At 42.2% G+C, this 22,298-nt stretch overlaps 1 protein-coding gene across 10 annotated transcripts in view; it reads left to right on the forward strand.

The window, feature by feature from the left end:
- KHDRBS3 (KH RNA binding domain containing, signal transduction associated 3) overlaps positions 1-22,298 on the forward strand; it is a 189,853-nt gene that overhangs the window by 157,270 nt on the left and 10,285 nt on the right. For all 10 annotated transcript variants that reach the window (XM_070631012.1, XM_070631004.1, XM_070631005.1 and 7 more), the window contains exon 8: positions 21,359-21,417. In XM_070631012.1, coding sequence (XP_070487113.1) covers positions 21,359-21,417 — 59 coding nt within the window. The remainder of the gene's footprint in view (positions 1-21,358; positions 21,418-22,298) is intronic.

Raw genomic sequence — 22,298 nt, forward strand, 5'->3', positions numbered from 1 at the left:
AGAGTGTCTTCCTATATTATTTGGAATTCTTCTGCCTGCAAGGAAATGAAATATTACTCTTTCTGAAGAGTTCGTTATTTGAAAAAGGAAGAAGAGAGTAACTTTACAGTGAAGAAGCCTGAGAAACACCACTTCATCCAGGTGATCAAGGGAACATCACAGTGGTAAGTCATGTTGATAGTATATCCCCCCTGATGTAATATGATGAAATACACTTTATCTCTGTAGTGTTCTTCAAAAAACAAAAAAATAGCCAATGATTAAATTAGAAATCAGTAATATTTCTATAAAATCCTAAAATATTTCCAAGTTAAAGAACACACTACTGAATGATGCAGGCATCAAAGAAGAAATCACAAGGAAAACCAGATATTATTTTGTTTATTGAATGATAATGTAAACATAAAATATCTCAATTTGTAAGATGCAGCTAAGCAGTACTTAGAAGGAAATTTTTTTTCCATTTTCTTTTTTTTTTAATTTTAATTTTTTTTTTAATTGCAGTAACATTGGATTATAACATTATATAGCTTTCGGATGTACGTTGTAATATATTTCAAATTCTGTGTAGATTACATCATGTTCACCACCCAAAAACTAATTATAGTCCATCCCCTCACATGTGAGCCTAATCACCCCTTTTGCCCTCCCCCCGACTTCCCCTATGATAACCACCAATCCAATCTCCATTGCTATGTTTATTTGTCGTTTATCTTCTACTTATGAGTGAGATCATATGGTATTTGACTTTCTCCCTCTGACTAACTTCACTAAGCATAATACACTCAAAGTCCATCCATATTGTCACAAATGGCCGGATTTCATCATTTCTTATGGCTGAGTAGTATTCCATTGTGTGTAAATACCACGTCTTCTGTATCCATTCATCCCTTGATGGGCACCTAGGTTGCTTCCAAGTCTTGGCTATTGTGTATAATGCTGCAGTGAACACGGGTGCATATATCTTTATGCCTTTGCGTTTTCAGGTTCTTTGGATAAATATCCAGCAGTGGGATAGCTGGATCATATGGTAGATCTATTCTTAATTTTCTGAGGAAACTCCATACTGTTTTCCACAGTGGCTACATCAGTTTGCACTCCCACCAGCAGTGTATAAGGTTCCCTTCTCTCCACATCCTCTCCAACATTTGTTGTTTCCTGTCTTGTTAATTATAGCCATTCTGACCCGAGTGAGGTGATACCTCATTGTAGTTTTGATTTGCATTTCACTGATAGCTAATGATGTTGAGCATCTTTTCATATGCCTGTTGGGCATCCATCCATATATCTTCTTTGGAGAAATCTCTGTTCAGATCTTTTGCCCATAAGAAGGAAAGTTTTAGCGTTATTTTCCTATATGAGGAAAGAAACTATAAAATCAATAATTTAGCATATTAAGAAGGTACCGAGGAAGATAAATCAAACCCTAAGAGAAGAAAAGAAAGAATAAAGATCAGATTAGAAATAAATGAAATAGGGGCTGCCCTTGTGGCCAAGTGGTTAATAAGTTCCTGCGCTCCGCTGCAGGCGACCCGGTGTTTCATTGGTTCATATCCTGGGCGCGGACATGGCACTGCTCATCAAACCACACTGAGGCAGTGTCCCACATGCCACAACTAGAAGGACCCACAACTAAGAATATACAACTATACAGCTATGTACTGGGGGACTTTGGGGAGAAAAAGGAAAAAAAATCTTAAAAAAAAAAAGAAAGAAATGAAATAGAAAAGTAACAATAAAGAAAATCACTAAAACAAAATGTCAGTTCTTTGGACAGATTATTCAGATTGATAAACTGAGTAAGACTAGTCAACTGAGGAAAAAGAAATATAAAACTCAAATTACCAATATTAAGAATTAAAGAGAACACATCACTACAGATTCTGATGAGAAGAAAAAGGATAATGAGAGGATATTATGAACAATTTTATGCCAGTGTATTTTACAACTTAGGAAAAGTGGGCAAATTCTTTGAAAACTGATTTATGAAAACTTAAGAAGGAATAGAAAACTTGTATAGCCTAGTATCCGTTAATGAAATGGAAATATCGGTAAAGATCCTTCCCACAAAGAAAACTCTGGGCCCTGGTGGCTTACTAGTGAATCCTATCAAACTTTTAAAGAAGAAGTTAATATCAGTGTGACAGAAAGGCTCTGACATGGAGGAGATGAGAGCACTTCCCAACGCATTTTATGAGGACGCCATAGCCCTGAGACCGAAACGATAAAAGAAAATTACAGGGAAAACAAAACAAAACATAAAACTACAGACTGAGATCCTTCATGATCATAGATGCAAATTCCTTCACCAAATATATTAGCAAATCAAATATAAGTAATGTACAAAAAGGTTAATTTATCACGACCAACTGGAGTTTGTCTCAGCAATGCATGATTTATATGACATGAAAGTTAATATAATTCACAATTAAGTAATGGAGAAAAAATCATGTGATCATTTTAATGGATGCAGGAAAAACATTTGACAAAATTTAACAACATTAGTGATTAATAACAAATAGAAATCTGGACAAACCAGGAGAAGGAGAAGGGAACAGACAGCATGTGCAATGGCCCTGTGAAGGGAATTGACTTGGTATCTGCAGGTACTAACTAGTCCGTCAGTGGGGTGAAGGCCTGGAGAGCCTGAGGAGGGTGTGTGAGGCGTCTGCAGAAAGACCTATAGCAGCTGTTTGTGATGGACCTGAACACCAGGCTCAGGAGTTGTACGGGACTTTTTGGTCTTTGTAAACCGAGCTGCTCTCCATACCCTCTGCCACCACGGTGGTCCAAGCTAATGTCATCTTATCTCTGGATACCAGTAGCCGGCTTGCTGCTCACCCCGCCTCCCTCTGTGAGTCCTTTCCCATCATTTTCCATACTGCAGCCAAAATGATATTTTTTCAAATGTGCTATAATTATATGCTCTCATAACACCAAGCAATTTCCCTTCATAACTGCAATTTTATATTGAAGTAATTGTCTGATCGTTGTCTATGTTCTTCTTTCAATTTTTTCACTATCATATCCCCCAGTCCTAGCACAGTGCCTGTGATGCAGAAACTCCTCAATAATTATTTATTAAATAAAGAGGAGAGGTAAAATTTTACTTCACGTCACTAATTTTAAGCCAAAGTAGGTATTCCTTTCTGAATTTCTTAACATTGAATTTAAATACAATTGCTATGGTTAATGTAATTTAAATTATTTTAATTCTACACATTTGAGGAGTGAGGCTGAATAATTTGATGTGCACATCGATGCACGTTAGTGAGCTACGAGACTCTCCAGAAATACTGAAAGCCATTCGCTAGACTGACATCGTCTCAGAGGGTGCTGACAATCCCGTAAGAAGTCAAGTGAGACTCCTTCCACACTCACATACATAGTATTTCACATGCATAGATATTACAGATCACAATCCAGTTTTCTTACTTAATAGATAATGGCTTTGAAATCCAACTATCAAATCTCCCCCAAAAGATACTTCACTATAGCAGATGGAAGCCTTGGCTGCAAAAGCAAATTCAAGATTAACAAATGATGCCGTGAAATACAATAAACTGCTCATGAAATGTTGATAGACCATTTTGAATGCTGTTGAAAGCCAAAGAACCCAACAGCAAAAGAGTGCACGCCTTGGCATGCAGTGTTGTTGGACTTGGGTTTCACAGAGAGAAATACAGATAAATACACAAATGAACCCAGCCTTCATTTTGTTCCCTGTCCAAAACTCTTCTTATACTGTTTAAACTGGTAGATATATATTTCATTCTTTGGAAATTAATATTCAGCAACCTTCTCAGCCTCCTTCTGACTTGGGGACACATCCATGACCCTTTCCCACTCTCAAGACTTTCCCCACGACCCCAGGCTGTGTTGACAGTTATGTTCTATCACATTCTAATATGTAGTTTTAATATTTCATGTGAAGAATTCTCATTAAAATTTCTTGGGATGTCTAATGATATATATAATTGATAATACTTTTTAAATCATCTTTTGCCAGAAAAATAAGTTATAAAAATGGATCTGGAGTCCAGCCCCGTGGTGTAGTAAAGTCTGGCATGCTTCAATTTGGCAGCCTGGGTTTGCGGGTTCAGATCTTGGGTGCAGACCTAAACTACTCATCAGCCACACTGTGGTGGCAACCCACATATAAAGTGGAGGAGGATTGGCCTAGACATTAGCTCGGGGCTAATCTTCCTCAGCAAGAAAAAAAAAAAAAAAACAGGGGAGTCTGTTCTGTGTTTCTTCATAAGAAATCTTAATTCTAGAAGTTAGTATTTTGGAGAAATTAATTCATTGTTGAAATTAAGTAACAGCTACAGTAGAAATACTGAAGCTTGAGTCAAAGGCCAGATCCAACTTTGAATCCTAGCTATATTGTTTATTGTGTGACCTTGAGCAAATGAACAGGAAACCTTATGAAACCTTACATTTAATTAAAGTGAATGGACAAAATAGTACTTACCTTCCTGACAGTTAAATAAAATTATGCAACTGCAGAGTACTATGCAAATAGAAGGAAACTATTAGTGATTGTTGGCATTTTTGTTAGATTTGTGTCACTAAAGGTAAGTTCCCCACTCTCTTGCTAAGCAGAAATAGGTTGTATAACATCAAAATAAGCACTCTGGGAAAAATATTACTCATTTAGAAAGAACCTCTGCTTTAATAATAGTAGTAATGGCTATCCTTGAATAAGAGCTTAATAGATATATGTAACACATCATCTTATTTAAACCTCACAACTATCTTATGAAAGATTTATTTTGAAAATGATTCTACTGGGGCCAACCCTGTGGCGTAGTGGTTGGGTTTGCGCACTCCCCTTCAGTGGCCCGGGGTTCACAGGTTCAGATCCCAGGCAGGGACCTACGCTCTGCTCATCAAGCCACACTGTGGTGGCATCCCACATACAAAATGGAGAGAGATTGCCACAGATGTTAGCACAGCAGCAATCTTCCTGAGACAGAAAGTGGGAGATTGGCAATGGATGCTAGCTCAGGGCTGGTTTTCCTCACCAAAAAAACAACAAAACAGAAACTATTTTACAGATGAGGAAATTGAAATAACTTTGCCTAAGCTTGCACACAGAGTAGATGCTGGAGCCTGGATTCTGACAATCTGTTTGACTCCAAATCCTTGTTCTTAACTATTAATTCTATACTGTCTTCTAAAATAGTTACAATAAGATGAGAAACTTGTGTAAAAATGAAAATATGAGTATATAAAGAAACAAGCTAGCATTGCATAGACATCACAGCATCGACATCAATGTATGTTGCCGTGAAACAGACACATGGAGCATCACGGAGGCTTCTTTGCACGAGTGACTCAGGTGTCAATGTTGGAAGAAGAAAAAGGATGAACTAGAGAGACTCTTATAAACAAAACTCTTTTATTTTTACTCTTTCTGTTTTCTTTGAATCTAATAAAATTTCATAGTTTTTTTAAAATTATGTAGAACTCTCTGCAACCTTTGAAGCAACTTTTGATAGGAAGGAGTAGCATAATGAAGGGTTTTGTGTTAAAATAAGAAAGCATAGTTGGATCTCTGCATCAGAGAGAGAGAGAGATGCTCAGCATCCCCTATTTCAGAATGTGGTGCTCTACGCTTCAGCACTGGGATAAGCTCTGAATTAACCTTAAAGCCAGACAGAGTAGAGGTTTATTTTGTCTCAGGGAAGAATGTAAGTGGCAGCAGACTAAGGGACCACTCTTCATAGTCACTGGGGACCCACCCTCTGCCTTTCCTTTTCGCCACCCTTACCGTCACCTGTATCCTAAGGCTCCCGTCAGTCTCAATATGGCTGTTGTCGTTCCAGCCACCAAGGTGGGGTTCAGGCAGGAGGAGGAAGAGCAGAGCAGGCAGCCTCACCTCCTGCGTAGCTTGGCCTTCTGTTCGGAAATTTCACGGAAGCTTCACTCCCTGAGTTTGCTCCTGTCTCACTGGTGACCTCATCTGCAGAGGTGGCTGAGAAAGGGAGCTTTTTGGGGTGATAGATTATCACTAGCACCTCACTCTCCATTTTACAGGGAATCTTTTGGTAAGAAAGAAAGGGAAAGTGCATGCTAAATGGGCAACAACTGCCTGTTGCTTCTTCCTTTTTAACGTGGAAATTATTTTTTTCCTTTAGATTTTGTTTCCTTTTTCTGGAATATAATGTGCATACAGCAAAGGGTATAGATTCACACCTATCTGAAGAACATCATTATATACATATATATGTACACCTATGTAACCAAGAGAACATTTCCAGCACCCCAGAAGGTTCTCTGGCTTTTCCTTTTGACTCTGGGGTATCTTCTAGTTATCTCTTTTTGTCTCCCTGAATTACATGGCTTTTTGAAAAAGTCCCCAGACAGATTTCCTATTATTCTGAGAATGTCGTGATTGATGGTTAAATTAGATAGTCGTGAAAAGCACGTGGTGTGGGAAGAATCTACACTTGGAAGTCAGAGTAACTCAGGCTTATAGCCCGACTCCATGGCGCTGTAGCCACGTGACTTTGGAGAAATCACTGTATCTCTCTGATTCACTACTCTCTCATTACAGAGCCAGATTGAATGTTGTTGTGCTTGGAATGCTTTCTTCTTCCTTTTTGTCTGGCTCTTCTTTTAAGGTGTCAATTTAGACCTTTCTTCTTCTGGGAAGCCTTCCCATATTGCCCAGAACTGGTCAGGCGCACCCCGCCCCCCGAGCCCCTCAGAACTCTGGGCTCGCCAGCATCACAGGGCTCCGTTTGCCTTTACACTGGTCTAATATGCACGTTTTATCACAAGGACCAAGTCTTGTTCACGCTGCACCCCAACGTGTGGCACACAGTAGGTCTTCTGTAAATACCTCCTGAGCATGTGCGGAAAGAAGAAGCTGGCGTTTGAACCTCGTAAATTCCTGCTGAGATCATCTATCTTGAGATGCTGTGAGAAGGGAGTGTTTCTCTCTTAAGTGGAAAGTGTTGGTGTTTAATCTAAGTTTACACAGTAGAGATAATACCTGACTGCAGGTTTGTTTTACAGATGAGAGATGGTTGTGTGGATTAGCTCGTCTACACAGCTTGATGGTTGTGTGGAGTAGCTCGTCTACACAGCTTGATGGTTGTGTGGAGTACCTCGTCTACACGGCTCGTGGACATTTGTGAAGTGGTGTCTGCTGTCAGTGTTTTGTTAAATCTTCGTTTGTGTGTCTGTCTGCCCATACTGAGCGCCAGAGTGTGGTCCTTGCAGTGGGTCCTCCTTTCAGTTAGGCTTGCGGGAACTCCCAGGCACACCCTCCGTATGCCCTCTCTGTAATTGTCTTCCTGAGTCTTCTTACTCAGTGGACTCTCAAGCTCCGTGCAGAACAGAATAAGAGGAAAAGGATTCTGGGTGTCTCATGAGTGATCGAGGTTAAACATAAAATAAGAACTTCCTGGCAGGCCTGTTGGAGTGTGTTGCTGTGACAAGTTAGTCAGTCTTCATTTCTTTGAAAGTGGAGAGAGAATCATTTCTCTCAGACAATTAAGACAATTCAGCCTGAGGACGGGGGATGGGCCACAGGCACTCTGGAGGTCGCTTTCTTCCCTTTGATTCAGCACAGAGCCAGTCAACTCCTGGCTTTATAGAGGTCACATTGAGAAGTGGTTCACAGCGGAGAGGTGCAAGATGAGCTATAAATGGCAAACTGTGTGTCTCTGATTCCCTGGCAAACCTATATTAGCATTTAAATCTTTTTATTTGACAAAGTAATTGTTACATCTGAAATGAGGCTTTGCAAACTTAATTAGAACAATAGGATTAAGAATAATAGCACCGTTTATTTTGTACTGACAAAGTGGCAGGCCAGTGGAAAGCGTTTTGTGTATGTGAACTCATTTAACCATCACTCATCCGTTGTCACCCGATCGCAGAAGACACAGCTGCACTTGTCACTTACTCAGCAGTAACTACAAGCCACACACGTCATTCATTCCTTTGTTCAGTACTTGTATTGAGCACCTTTTATGTTGTAGACACTTCTAGAAGCGGGGACTCAGAAAGGTTAAGCTACCTGCCCAGGATTCCAGTGTTTCTAGCTGGAAGAGCAGGATTCAGAACTAAGTGAACTTTAATCCAGACTCTGAGCTCTCCCCTTTGCACTTCCTCGTGCGGGACCTCATCTTTTCTCCTGGTTTTAAGTACTTTTGAATGATATGTGTCTCCAGTTTAGTGGACTTCTCCTGACCTCTAGATTTCTCTTCCCAGCTGCCTCCTTGCTGTCTCCTTTGGGATGTCTGAGAGGTGTCTCAGACCTGACATGTCCCAGGCCGGCTCTTGATGGCTCCCTGCCCGCCCCCCATCTCAGTAATGGCAAAGCTGTTTTTCCCTGGAGCCGTGGGACTGTCCAATCACTTCCCATCTCACTCAGGAAGAGAAAATAGGAACCCAAAGCCTCTCGGTGGCCTCAGGACCCTGCGTGACCCACCTCTGCCTCCTCTCTGAAGTTGCCTTCCGCTTGTCCCTCTGCTCCCCCTGCCCTGCCTTTCTGGTCCCCAAATGGACCAAGAATGTGCCCACCATAGGACTTTTGCACTTGTTAGCCCCCCTGCCCAGAGTAGCATTTCCTCAGAGGGTCCCTGCACAGCTGGAGTCTCAAGTCTCCGCTCCTCTGACCCCCGGGGAAGAGGCTGTCAACTGTCTAACTACGTTATTCCAGTTCTTCCTGGTCTCTCTTATTCTCTCTTATTCTCGCAGTCTTTCTCACCGCCTATTTATATGTAAATAGTTTATTGTCTCTCTCTCTCCTTGTAAGCTTTATGAAAGTAGTGAATTTGTTTTGTTTCTTAAACATTTTTAAATAAATTGAATCTGTGAGTGAATGAGTGGAGGAATGAATGCATGAAGTGCCTGGCTCATGGTATTTGGTTCAGTGAGGCTGCTACAGTGGAAGGTGGCAGAGCCAAGACTCACTAGAATCCAGAGTGGCCGTGCTGTGCTGTGCTGGCCTTCAGCTCCCGTGGGCGCTGGCACACGCACAGCAGGGTGGGCCTCCATCCGCATATGAATGGGAGAGTAAAATGGGCAGTTCTTTCTTCTAGGACAATGACAAGAACTTTAATAACTTAGGGGAATGTTATTTTTCTTATACAATTTATAGAAATATAACCTATTGTTAATGTCATAGTAAAATTCAGATTTTAATAATTAGCCTCAGTTGCACAAAATGACTGTTAAATATAACCAGTTTCATTGATATTTTTTTTTGAGCGTGAGTAAGATTAGCCCTGAATGACATCCACCACCAATTCTCCTCTTTTTGCTGAGGAAGATTGGCCCTGAGCTAACATCTGTGCCCATCTTCCTCTACTTTATATGTGGAATGTCTGCCCCAGCATGGCTTGATGAGGAGTGCCTAGGTCTGTGCCCGGGATCTGAACCAGCGAACCCTGGGCTGCCATCACAGAGCTCATGAACTTACCCACTCCGCCACCAGGCTGGCCCCCATGGATTGTTTTTTGATTACTAATTTATTAGTAAAGAAGAAAAATATCTGTTTTCTCATCTCTCATTTTAAAGTCCTACTTTGTCCTGAAAAAGAAGTGAGAGACAAAATTTCAGTTACAATTTTAAAAATATTTTTATGGTTTATGTCCTTGATATCAACCCATTTCTTAGGATTCCATTGTAAAGTAAAATTTTTGTTTACTCTTAAATTATTTGAATAGGAAGCAAGAATAATTCTCCACTTATTTTAAGCCCCATTATTCTTTTTACCAAATCTTATTTCCCAGCTTAAAAAACACGGTAAAATTAATTTTTAACTTTGCCTTTACTTTCCCTCCCCTGTCAGCCTCGTGATGGATTCTCCTGAGCAGGTGAATGATGTCAACTCAGAAAGGTCTCTGATTATGAAAATCAGACCTTCAGTTTTTGTGAGCGAATAGAATTACTGGACCTTTCTCTCAGAGAGAGAGGGATTCTCTGATTAAACTATAAATTTTATCTGGCCCTTTATATTGAAAGTTTAAATATTTAATTATTGGCAAATGCGTATAATTTTGAATTCCTAAAGAAAATTGTTTACTTCAAACTTAAGGGTCTGTTTCTGTTTTCTTACATTCTTGGTGCTGGAAAATAACATGTACCAGCTAGGGAAGTTATTCCCATGTTAAAACTGTTCCTGAGGGGGCCAGCCCAGTGGCATAGTGGATAAGTTCACACACTCTGCTTCGGCAGCCTGGGGTTTGCAGGTTCGGATCCTGGGCACGGCCCTATACATCAAGCCATGCTGTGGTGGCATCCCACTTACAAAATAGAGGAAGACTGGCACAGATGTTAGCTCAGAGCCAATCTTCCTCATCAAAAAATAAAATAAATAAATTCTCTTCCTGATGGGTTTAGGAGAATCTTCACATTTGCCTTGCTTATAAGAAGTTTAAGTTTCTCCCTGACTTTTTTACCTGTCTGACCTGGAAGACAGGTTTGTAATCATGGCGTCGCATGAGACCTGAGGCTAAGCAGTTGTAACATGGGGCTCTGTCCACCTGACCAGCTCTGTGAGTGAGCACTTCCTCCCTCATCACTACAGGCACAAGGAAACAGTTTTCCAGAGAAAAAGACTCCTTCTTCAGGCAAGTGTATGACACTAACTCTCTGCCTTCCTCATACTTGCTGCAGTTGAGCATCCTAGGCCCCTGGGTAGTTTTTGGTCTCAAGACTCCTTCATACTTTACACCCTCAAGATTTAGTGAGGGCCACAAAGTGCTTTAGTGTATGTGGTTTACGTCTGTTAATATTTACCATACTCAAAATTAAAACAGAAACATTTTAAAATATTAATAGTGAAATATATAACAATAATCAACCCATTGCATGTTAACATAAATAATCTGTTTTTTTGGAAAATCCCTATTTTCCAAAACAAAAAAATATTTAATAAGAATTGTGTCATTGTTTTATGTTTTTGCAGATCTCTTTAACGTCTGGCTTAACAGAAGCAAGGTAGATTCTTCTGTCTGCTTCTGTGTTCACTCTGGGGTGCGTTGTTGTTTTGGTTGAAGTAGTTGGAATGACAGATGTGTAGTTGGAAAAGGGAACAGTATTTAGATGGCCTTTCACATAATTGTGGATGTTCTTCTTTGATACTACACCAAAACTTGGCAGGTGGTGGTTTCTTGGAGGTTAGTTGAAATGTGGATTCTGAAACCATATCAGTAAGACTTCATACTGTGTTACATTAAAATGACCTTGGTCTGTCTTACACTTCATGGATTTTGTAATATCATGCATGGCTCATTTGAAAAATATTGGTTCACCAAGTTATGCGTATTTTCACAATGCTGCGCACATTTCATTATGCACTATCAAAAAATCACGTTCGTTATTATCACCACCCGTCTCAACAGAGAAGTCTTGAAGCATCAGCTTGCTATCAGGTTACAGTGGCAAATACTAGTTTTCCAAAATTCAGTTTATACTTGAAAGCTTGAATTTTGTCATTGGTAACAAATACTGTCTGTTGTTTTTCTTGAAGTGCCAGGTTCACTTCATTAATTTTTGAGAAAGTTATCTGCCAGATATCTAAGTCTGAGTAATCATAGTTTGTCTGCCATTCATTCTTTCAAATAAAAATGACGTTCTGTGAGAAAAGAAGCTAGTTGGGCAACATCAGTAAATGCCCGGTGCTTTGCCTCGGAAGCACATGACTTCAGTGTGTGCAGAACTGCCATGAGCACGCTGTTCACTCATCCTACAGACTGAGGCAAAGGTGTGCACTCCATACTTGAGACTTATTAAAATTGGCAATTTTTACTACTTTATCAAGGACATTTTTAAATGAAACTACCTCTTAAAAAAAAAACACCTACTCGCACAGTTTGGTGCCACTGCCTGGATTCTTGCTAAAGCTCTATCGGTTTTACTCACCACATTTGGTGCAAATGTCGGCACAGCAAGAGATGTGAACGTCTTATTATTATTGTGAAAATAGTTTGACCTGGTGGATGGCCCTACAGGGTCTCAGAGATTCCGAGGAGGCCCCAGGCCACACTTTGAAACACTGCTCTGGGCCATTTTGAAGGTGCGATGTATATTAATGTTCTGGGAGGGAGATGGGTTAGAGATGGATCCAGCAGCAAGTTATCTAAAACATTTTACTTTTTTTTTTTTGAGGAAGATTAGCCCTGAGCCAAAACATTTTAAACTTTGTGCAGCCTCTCCATCAAATGAATGACAGTTCACACTGTAAGCTCCTTGAGGGCATAAAAGTCATAAAGTAGGTGCCCCGTGAATGCCAAGTGTGCCTGTGAGGGGAGGCTGAGCCCTTGCCCTCACATCAAAACTGCTCTAACTTTGGAATTCTCAGGTGAAGAGGGTCAAAACATCATCAACAGCCATAGGTTTAGTCTGAACACACTTAGCAAAACACAGAAGACAGGAATGAAGTGAAGTTACGCCGCGTCTCCTCAGGTTAGATGACAATGGCTCCGTTAGCAGCAGAGCCCGGGAGGAGCCCCAGGGAGAGGCTGACACGCGGCAGAGCCCTAATCGGGTGACTAGACTTCGCCTCTGACCCTTCTTCCATCCGACTTGTGCAACCTGATTCTGAAACTTCTTATTCCGTGTCTTCCTGGGGAAATATTATTAAATATTACAAAAGAACTGTTAGATAAACAAGACCCTTTTGAAAGCAGATTGGAAGTTTTTTAGCCAATTACCCTGAAGGAATTTCAAATCTTTCGGTTATCTATGATAATGGGAAAACAGAAGTAGTCCCAAAATTTCATTTTAAGTGTTATTTTTGTTTACTCTGCTTTATCCATAACAGTTGTTAATGGTTGTATGGGGATTAAAGGGTCCTGAGTAGAATGGAAATACTAGACTGGGGCAGCCAGTCAGGAGCTATTATCTGGGTTGGTTAAAGATAAGATTTTTCTTAAAGGAATGGGCCAAAATAATCAGGAAAAAAAAAAAATTAGTCCTGTTATGTTAATTTCAAACAGCACAGAACTTACTAATTTAACATCTGAAGGGATGCACTACCCCTTCCGCCCGAAAAAGTCACAGCCATTGCAACAAGCGTTATCATTACAGACTATTCATTGAGACAAGGGCAAAATGTTCAGTCGCACTGGTCAGATTAGTCTTTCTTTTCTGGGATGCTACTGTATGCTAGAAAGACAAACTGTAGAGAACAAATACGAATTAGACATGGTTCCTATATCAACTTCAGACAGCGGTTTTGAGGATTAAAAGATTACCTAAACTAAAAAGGACTTAAAAAAAAGAAAGGAAGATTGAATCAAGGGGATAGACTAAACATATACCTGCTCCCCCCAACGCTGTGGAGCAGCTAGACTGGCCTGGCCCCGCCCTCCAACCCAGTGGTGTCTGCAGTGCAGAGTAATGGTGTCTATTCCCAGAGTAAAGCTGCAGCAATGCAAAGCCACAGCCCAGATAGCACCACCCTCTAGCGAGCCCAGAGCTCCAAATACAGGAGACAGATTGCTCGCGTATCCCACCCAACAGTATGTTCTTTCCCTTTTCCACAGCCACCAGAGGAAAGCTATTTTAAACAAGGGCAACATCCACAGACAAGCAAAGTGAGAATCTCGGATGCAAAAATTAACACATACCCAAAATTTACTAAGCGTTTAAGAAACAGAGTCAACAAACTGAGAAACTAACAACTTGAGAGGAGAGAGCTCAAAGTAGATGATGATTGTAAAATAGGTAATTAAATCTTCATATGAATTAGAAGACATCACAGCCATAAAGGCCAAACCAGTTAAGGAGTGAGGAACTAAAAAGTCAACAAATGGCTAAAGAGGTTGCTGAATAGCACCAAAGGACGAGGAGCTATCACATTGATAGAAAAATTGAGGGATGTGGAAGATGGAGCCCAAAACTTTAAAAGTAACCTAAGTAGGGTTACAGAATGGGAAGACAAAGAGAATTAAGAGGAGAGAGAATTTTTAGAAAGAAGAAGAAAAAATCCAGAAGTTGAAGAAAAACGCAAGTTATTATTCACATCAAAAGGGCAAACCAGGTGCCAAAACAGATGTGAATATAACAAGAAATAAGGAAATAAACTAGTGCTGTAAGTAAACAGACTTGTAACTTTCTTGTTGAAAAGATAAAGTCCAAACTGCTTAGCATTAGAGAGAAGGAGGCAGCAGCTTAGTGTGCAAAAAACATCAGCTGTGGCATCAGATGGGCCCTGACCTACAGCCTCTGTCCTTGTTCATCCTTGGATAAGAATGCTTTCAGAGCTGCAATTTTCTTATATATAAAGGAGATAGAACAATATCTAATTCATTGAGTTGTCGTGAAGTTAAAAGAAGAAATATACACACACTCTATAGATAGATAGATACATAGATAGATAGAGCTATAGCTAGATAGTTGCATGAAGCAGCACCCTGTATATACTAGGTGAGCTAGTAATTTCCCTTCCTGAAGAGCTCATGAACTACTTGGCAGCCTGACCCCACCCTCCTGTATCGCTTCTTTCGTCCTCGTTCAATCCTCAACCACTCATGCGTCACCTTCACTGAATAGCTGCCTCCTTTATACCTTCCCCTCACCTCCCAATAAAATCTGATCTCAAGGTATTTTGGACATACGTCTATGCTCATACTTATAGGCTGTTCTGTTGAAATTTACTTGCTCATCTTTGCTAGCTTCTTGAGAGCAGAGATCACACCTTATTTATTTCTGTATCTCCATTTTTCAGAATGGTATCTTTCACACAGTAAGTACGCAAAAATGTTGCTCAATACATGACCACACTTGGGCTTAGGACTTCATTTTACTTTATTCTTTCAAGTCTACTCAACATTCAAAAGCTATTGTGTCTTTGAGTCCTTCCATCTTGCAGCTTTAGAGTTGGGGTAGGGGGGATTGGTCTCCTGTTCACCATTATCCACTAATAACATTGTCTTTCCTAAATTTCCTTGGCACATAGTTTTCCAGTAATTTTTTTGTAATTCATTCAGTCAAAGTATTTGACAACTCTTTACTGAGTACCTACTATGTACTAGACATTATTCTAAGGGAGCTTGAGTTATACCATTGAATAAGACCCAGATCCCTCCCTTGTGGAGCTTACACTCTCAGTCTATTGAGAGGAAATAGATAATAAGCATAATAAATAAGTATATGGTATGTTAGAAGGTAGCACGTGCTGTTGAAAACAGTAGAGCAGAGTAAGGTGAATTAGAGTTGCCAGGGCAAGGGGATTGCAATTTTAATCTGAGTGGACCTTGTTGAGATGGCATCATTTGAGCCAAGACTTGAGCAAGGTAAAGTTAACCATACAGGTATTTGGAAGTAAGAGTATTTTAGGCAAAGCAAATAGCCAGTGAAAAGAATGACTCCAAGCTCTTGGCCTGATCAAATAAGACAAGTTTGCTGCCAACTGAGATGCAGGAAAGCTTGTGCAGAGCAGATTTAGAGATAAGATCAGAGATTCAGTCTAGTTTTGGCCTTGTTAAATTTGAGATATGCATTAGACATTGACGTTGAGATGTAAAGTGGGTCGTTAGTACCTGAATGTAAACTGGAGGAGAGATTCTTGGACTGAAGCTATAAATTTGGGAGTTTTTGCTATTTAGATTGTATATAAAGCAAGAGACTAGATAAATTCACCAAGGGAGTTTGGGTAAATAAAGAAGACAAGAGGACCCAGATCTGAACTCTGGAGCACTCCAACTTCAGGAAGAATGAGGGAACAGGAGGACTGGCAGGTTGACTGAGAAGGAGTAGCCGGTGGTGGTGAAATTTCACAGTATCCTGGAAGCCAAATAAAGAAAATACCAAGGAACAGAGAGTGATCGACTATAGTAGATGCTACTGATCAGTCACCTAACATGAGGACTAAGAATGGACCATTGAGTTTAACAACTTCAAGTTCCCTGGTTGCCGTGACAAGAGATGAAAAAGTAAAGAGTGGTGGGGATGATTGCAGTGGATTTGAAAGGATAGTCAGCACAATGCTAGAAGGTCGGAATGAAACTAGAAAGAGAGGAAATTGTACTCAGAGTGGCATATATGAAATTGAAGTGAGGTGGGGAAGACTTAAGTTATTGGTGGTAATGACAAGATCTAGGGTGTGACATGGGAGTTAATGGCTAAAGACAACTAGAGGCAAGATCAATGCACAACTGTTGTCCAGAGAATGGAGAGGCTGGCTCGTTTGAAGGATTCTCTATCCATACACTGAAATCACCAAGATTGAGGACACTGATACTATTGGGAGATTCAAAGCCAGGTGTCTGTACGGAGGAATGAAGCATAATGGTCTGGAAGTGGCAGTGGTGTGTGTATATTGGGGGAGGGAGAGGTTAGCAAAGAGAATGCTCACCCTTCCCCTAGGCCCAATGGGACGTGGGCTGTGGGAGGTAAAGAAAAAACTGGAGAGGGCTGCTGGGGAAGAATTATCATTAGAGGGGAATCAAGTGCTCATTCAGGAAGAAGGTGAGAGAATATCCGAAGAGGAGGTTGAGAATATATAGTGGCTTTTGCCAGTGATGGACCATGAATTCCAGAGGACACAATAAAACAGTTGTGCAGGAGATGAGGATAGATTGTAGGCAGGCAGAGCTTTACAAGTACTGGAGATAAAGAGTAAGCTCGTGGTCTAGAGCTCTCTGAGCTGACATGACTACAAGCAAAGGGCCTAATGAGATCAGTTCCAGTGACTAAAGTAGAAATTGGTGGAGAGGCTTAAAGAAATTGAAGGGATAGGGATGGATAAATGTCAGGGGTTCCTTCTTAATGCCGTTCGTAGAGACAGGGTGATCCGGGGCTCAGAGTTTGTGTCCTCCTCTTGGACATGTCAGTGGAGGGTGGAAGGCCCAGCGAGACGTGGACTTGGGCCTAGTGCTACAGTTGCTCCTTGACCCCTGTGTTTTCCCAGTGCTGGGGGCTGTTTCTTGACTCTGGATGATGGACTTGAGAACCTCTGGAAAGCCAGGAATTATGCTGAGCCTTTGGACTTGCTCTGACCCCTGATAGGGGTGGAGCGTGGAGGAAGATTAGAAGGCCCGGGCAGGCGTGGGCGCAGTGCCCCTGAGAGCAGCTCCCTCTTGATCTCCTGAGTGAGGGGCTTCCCCTTGATCCCTTTTGATGAAGTTTGGGTGTATTTCTGCCTAATGTGTTTTCTTGCCTATTATTAATATTATAAGTTATATCCATAAATGAAGAGATTCGTAGTGTTTTTTCCCTTTGCTCTATGTTGAGTTTTTAGTTTATCCTTGGGAAATAGGACACGTCTTTGGTTAATAGACATTTGAGGTGCACGAAATGAAACGCTGCGAAAGCAATTCAGATGGAACTGACAGGTATGAGAATGGGGCTCAGCTGCTCCCAGCTTTTCAGTTTGATGACAGTCCTGCAATAAATAATCAGAAACTGGGCGAAATGATAGCAAATGTCAGTTTAAAGTTTTCACTTGTCAAAACTAAGATTGTCTTATCACGAAACCATTGCTGGACCAAATTATGCTACCTTTTATCCTCCTGTTCATTGGAAAACATTCTTCACCCCGATTTTTTATGCTGAACTGCGTTAGAGCACTTCACAGACAAATTTCCAGTCTACACTGAGGTTCATTACTGCTCGGTCCATCTAATAAAGGAGCCTTAGTTTGGTCAGAAAGCAATTGTTCGACTCTCCTGTTTATCAGTCTCTGTCATTGACAGTTCCAGGTTAAACAATGGGACCTGTCTCAGCAAAGGAACTTCTTTGCAGTTTTATGAAGAGGTTATTGTCATTTTATCTGTGCAACAGAGAGAAAACTCGAGAACATCAAGGTTCTATTTGTCTAAGGAGCCATTATGATGTAGCTTCTGACCTTTGGAAAGAAGACCGAGGTTCACGTGTAATTTAGTGCTGGGTTTCTAAGAAGCATTAGCCAATTTATTTTCAACCAAATGAGGAGTTCTTTTGCCCACCTTGTGGCCAGATGCTGTGAAGGAGACACCAAGAATGTTGGAGCTGCCCAGGGGCTGAGCAGCAGCTGGCCCGGCCGGCCCGGCTCTGCCAGATGGGCGCTGAGGCTCAGCGAGCAGGCAGCTCTCCGAGCCCCACGCGGAGGCCCACGCTCACACTCAGGTGTCTTGACTGGTATCTGACACTGACATTTTATGAAAATGTTTGTCTCTGAGTTTCCATCCTCAAGGTGAAAAATATATCCTACTTTAATAGCAACTCTCATATTTAAGGCTATAAAATCTTAAGAGGTAGGAAAGCCATATTGTTAATTTTGTTGTTGCTTGTTTTTGTGGGATTTTTTTCCTTTTTCAATATGAAATTTCCTCTGCTCCTTTTTCAACTCGTCCCTCGTCGTCTCACCATGAGTACATATTATGCCTTCAGGGAAAATCAGGACTACGGAAAGGGAGAGGAAGAATTTGAGACCAGGTAGAGATGGCAGTCCTGACTCACCATGATCATGTTGCACTGAGTTTCGTGTGGATCCTGCCGCCTGTTTCTGAGCGTGAGAAGGGGTCATGTAAGCTGTAGGGGGAACAATAGGACATTCTGGGAGAGCAGCAGAGCAGGTCAGAGTCCAGCAGGAATTGCCATGTTAGGTGGCCTGCCAGGGTGAGCACCGTCCCCCACCAACAAGATTTTCAGCGCATGGCAGTGGTGACACCCTGAGCTTTGAGTATAGGTGCTGCGACTTACAAGCTGTGTGACCCTGGGCAGGTGGGTCACCCTCACTGAGCCTCCGCTTCCTTCTCTGTGAAAGCTTAGAGATCTTACGTGAGTGAAGTGAGATCGCACACATGGAGAAGCGGTCAGTGCAGCAGGGGTCAGCTCACAACAGCTCCATTCCTCTCACTCTCCCTTCCTTTCTTCCAGCTTCTCTAGGAATGCCAGCTCTCAATTTGAAGACCTTTTTTAAGAAACTCTGTAGCTGCACATGCCTCCTTGGAAAACTTGCACGTCGCCACTTGGTATAATAGGTCAGCTGTAGGAGTGACTACTCTGTTCCAGGGCGACATTTAAAAGTGCCAGCGGAGCTTAACACAGCTCGTTCCAGAGAGCTTACGTTGTGTCTCCATGCCAGAAAGCTCGCATCATAACCAGTGTGCTACACTGTAGTTAATTAACTTGCGAAGACGTGATGAAACCTGGATAACAAGATCTGTCCTCTGTTTTGCACATAGAGGAAGCATTTTATTCTGAGGAATATTCAAGCCCGGGCATTTTATCAGTGCTTACTAACTCTCTTTGATAGACATACTTACAGACACTCAGATTTTTCCGCCTGTTTCCCGCGTCTGTTGTACTCTCCCTCTGCCTGGAAGGCCCTGCTGCCACTGCCTCCGTGCCTTCCTTCTCCTCACCCCTCCTTCAGCTCCACCCTCCCAGTCTTTCAGCATTCTCCGAGAAGCCAGCCATGACCCCCAGAATGAGGGAGGTGCCGCTTCTCTATATCCCCAGACACTCAGTTCATGTAGTGTAAGGGTCTGTGCAGGGCCAGGAGACGGATGAGAAACAGTGAAAGGGTGCTGTAATGGGGAACCGACCTAACCTGGGGAACTGGGCAGTTTGTCTGAGGGAGTGACATTCAGGCTAAAGACTGAGAAGGAGGTAGCTTGGAAGGAGAGGAAAGAACATTTCTGGTGGAGGGAGGAGCAGATGTGGAGACACATCCCACATGCTTGAGGCAAAAAGGAGCATAGCTCCCATTGCTTACCTTTTCCTCGTGGCAGCTGCCGTCCTGTGCTGTAGTCATTGGACGTGATGCTTCGTCTCTGGTGTCGTTTACCTGAGAAAGGAAGTGTGGCGGGAGAAGTAGGTGTGATTGTAACCAACGAGTGTGTCGCCTCTGCTGTCCTCTGAGCTTTAGGCTGGCGTCCTAGCTTTCTCAACGGGCAGTGCCCTTCCCTATAACACGGGCATGACAGTTCAGCTTACTCAGGGTCTGTTGTGATGACTCTGTGCAGGCTCTCAGCCGCTGGCATACAGTGACACAGCATGGATTTTATTATTCATATTGTGGCTTCCTAAGGTGTTAAATAGCCGAGCTGGATCGTTTTCCATTTTGATTAGAATTTCTTACGTGACTGCATGAAGTTGGAATAATGAGAATGTTTATTTCCATGACAATCCAAGATAACAAATTCAGGATGAGTGTTTCTCTACACCGTTAAGTAGAGTGGGAAAGGAGAAAGCCTGAGAGCGTGAGTGGAAGCTCTTCCTCGGATGTGTCATAGACTAATTGTCCCTGCTGTGGTTTAATAGTGTAGATTTCCCACAAGTTTGTTCCTATAAAAAATTATTCCTGGGGCCGGCCTTGTGGCCAAGTGGTTAAGTTCGTGCGCTCCGTTTTGGCAGCCCAGGGTTTCACTGGTTTGGATCCGGGGCGCAGACATGGCACCACTCATCAGGCCATGCTGAGGTGGTGTCCCACGTGCCACAACTAGAAGGACCTACAACCGGAATATATAACTATGTACTGGCGGGCTTTGGGGAGAAGAAGAAGGCAAAAGAAGATGATGATGATTGGCAACAGTTGTTAGCTCAGGTGCCAATCTAAAAAAAAAACTTATGCCTCCTTCAAGTCTGTTGTGTGTGCTGCCTGCAGCCGTGGGGACAGAAGCCCTCCCCAGTACCTCACGGGTGCCGCGCGTCAGAGGATAGCTGTGCCTGCTCCTTGAGCAGATCCTTGGCCTCTGTCCTCACAGACCATGTGGGGGTGGCCTTTCGTCCACTCACCTGTTACACACAGTCGTGCTGAGTCCCATGTTAGCCACTGCCTGATGGTACGGCCACAGTGCTGATGAAAGGACACATTTAACCGGGGTCTTTGCTACTGTATTATAAAGTGAAGTGCCTGTAGTTTGTATAGCTCGAGTCTTCTAGTAGGTGAGGCTTAAAGAGGAAATACCATCCTTGCCTCCGTAACAACGTCCATCTATTGGAAGGAGACTGTGGCTGTCCTTCCTCCACTCGCGTAGCACCCTGCGTGAGCTCAGCCTTAGTGCCTGGCACACAGGACTGTAATTGCCCACTACGCAGCCATCTGCTCTCCAGACTCTCAGTTCTTCCAGGACAGAGACTCTCTTTACCGCCATGCACAGTCGGCACTTACTCGGTGTGGATTGGCCAGCAGCTGTGGTGAAGGTGTCACACGCGTTTGTTTTGTGTTAAAGTTGTCGGGATGAAAGAGGGGCCTGTGATAATCCTAAAGTCTGAGGCTGCCTTCTTAGAGCCCGGTCATCTCAACGGGAATTTCATTCAGGTTTTAGCCTTGCCCTTATTAGTTATCTGTAAGTTTTAGAATACTTCATTGAATATGATTTAAACTCACAGTCAGTGCATTTGCTCCTAACTGTGTTTCTGTCTCTTCTCTCTGCGTGTTTTGTTCTGCTCACTACAGTGGCGCTGATTACTATGATTATGGACATGGACTCAGTGAAGAGACCTACGATTCCTACGGTGAGTGGCACGCCCAAGTGAACCATAAATGGAGAGGGGGATGGCCATAGGAACACCTTAAAGATCCATGTTGAGGGGAAACTCAAAAAGACATTTTGGCTGTGAAACAGCAGTTTCCTCTCAGTTCATCTGTGCATATCTAGATATTTTTAGAAGCTCCTTTAAGATTTAAATTTAATATTTAAAGAGAACTAAAGACTTGCAGAAAATTGCATGAATTCAGATTCTGAACATAGATTTTCTGTTTGGGTTCATTACCACGTGCTGATTTTCTTATTTATAGACTAGTTTGCCAAACTGCAGACACTCGCTAGCGTGGGTCTTTCTGAAGTGTCTGCTTCTTGACAGTAAAGGCAAGTGAAGCAATCGAGACAACAGCTTTAAAGTGATTCTCGCACCCCCATCTTTATATTTTAATTCATCCCCAATCCCCAGTCCTCTGAAAACATCACAGTGGGAGTCATTCCACACAGTGTCCAGGACACTGAGCCAGGAAGGTGTAAGGCTCTCCCAGGCTTGCCGACGGCTGAACCCCACTTAATTCAGGGGAGGCTGGTAGAGATGCTGGGGAAACCATGTCCCAGGTCTCAATATGCAGAAGAATGACGGGTTTAATTAAAAGAATTGGCAGCAGCAACATAATAATAGTAAGAAGCTCCTTCGCTGCAGGGCGAAGAGAGCAGAGAACTGAAAGTTTCAATCAGGGTCAAAGCTCCGAAGACTACCTGGTACCCAGTACAAGTGGATCAGGATTCTGCTTAATGGATGTTGTGACATTTCTCTGAACATAACTGAAAACCATTTTCGGGTGTTCCTTTTGAAGTGCATTTTGTTATATCACCTGCCCCAAGCTGTGATGACCGCACCTTGGGTTTTTTTTT

This window comes from Equus przewalskii, chromosome 8 (genome assembly GCF_037783145.1).
Source record: "Equus przewalskii isolate Varuska chromosome 8, EquPr2, whole genome shotgun sequence".
Taxonomy (NCBI): domain Eukaryota; kingdom Metazoa; phylum Chordata; class Mammalia; order Perissodactyla; family Equidae; genus Equus; species Equus przewalskii.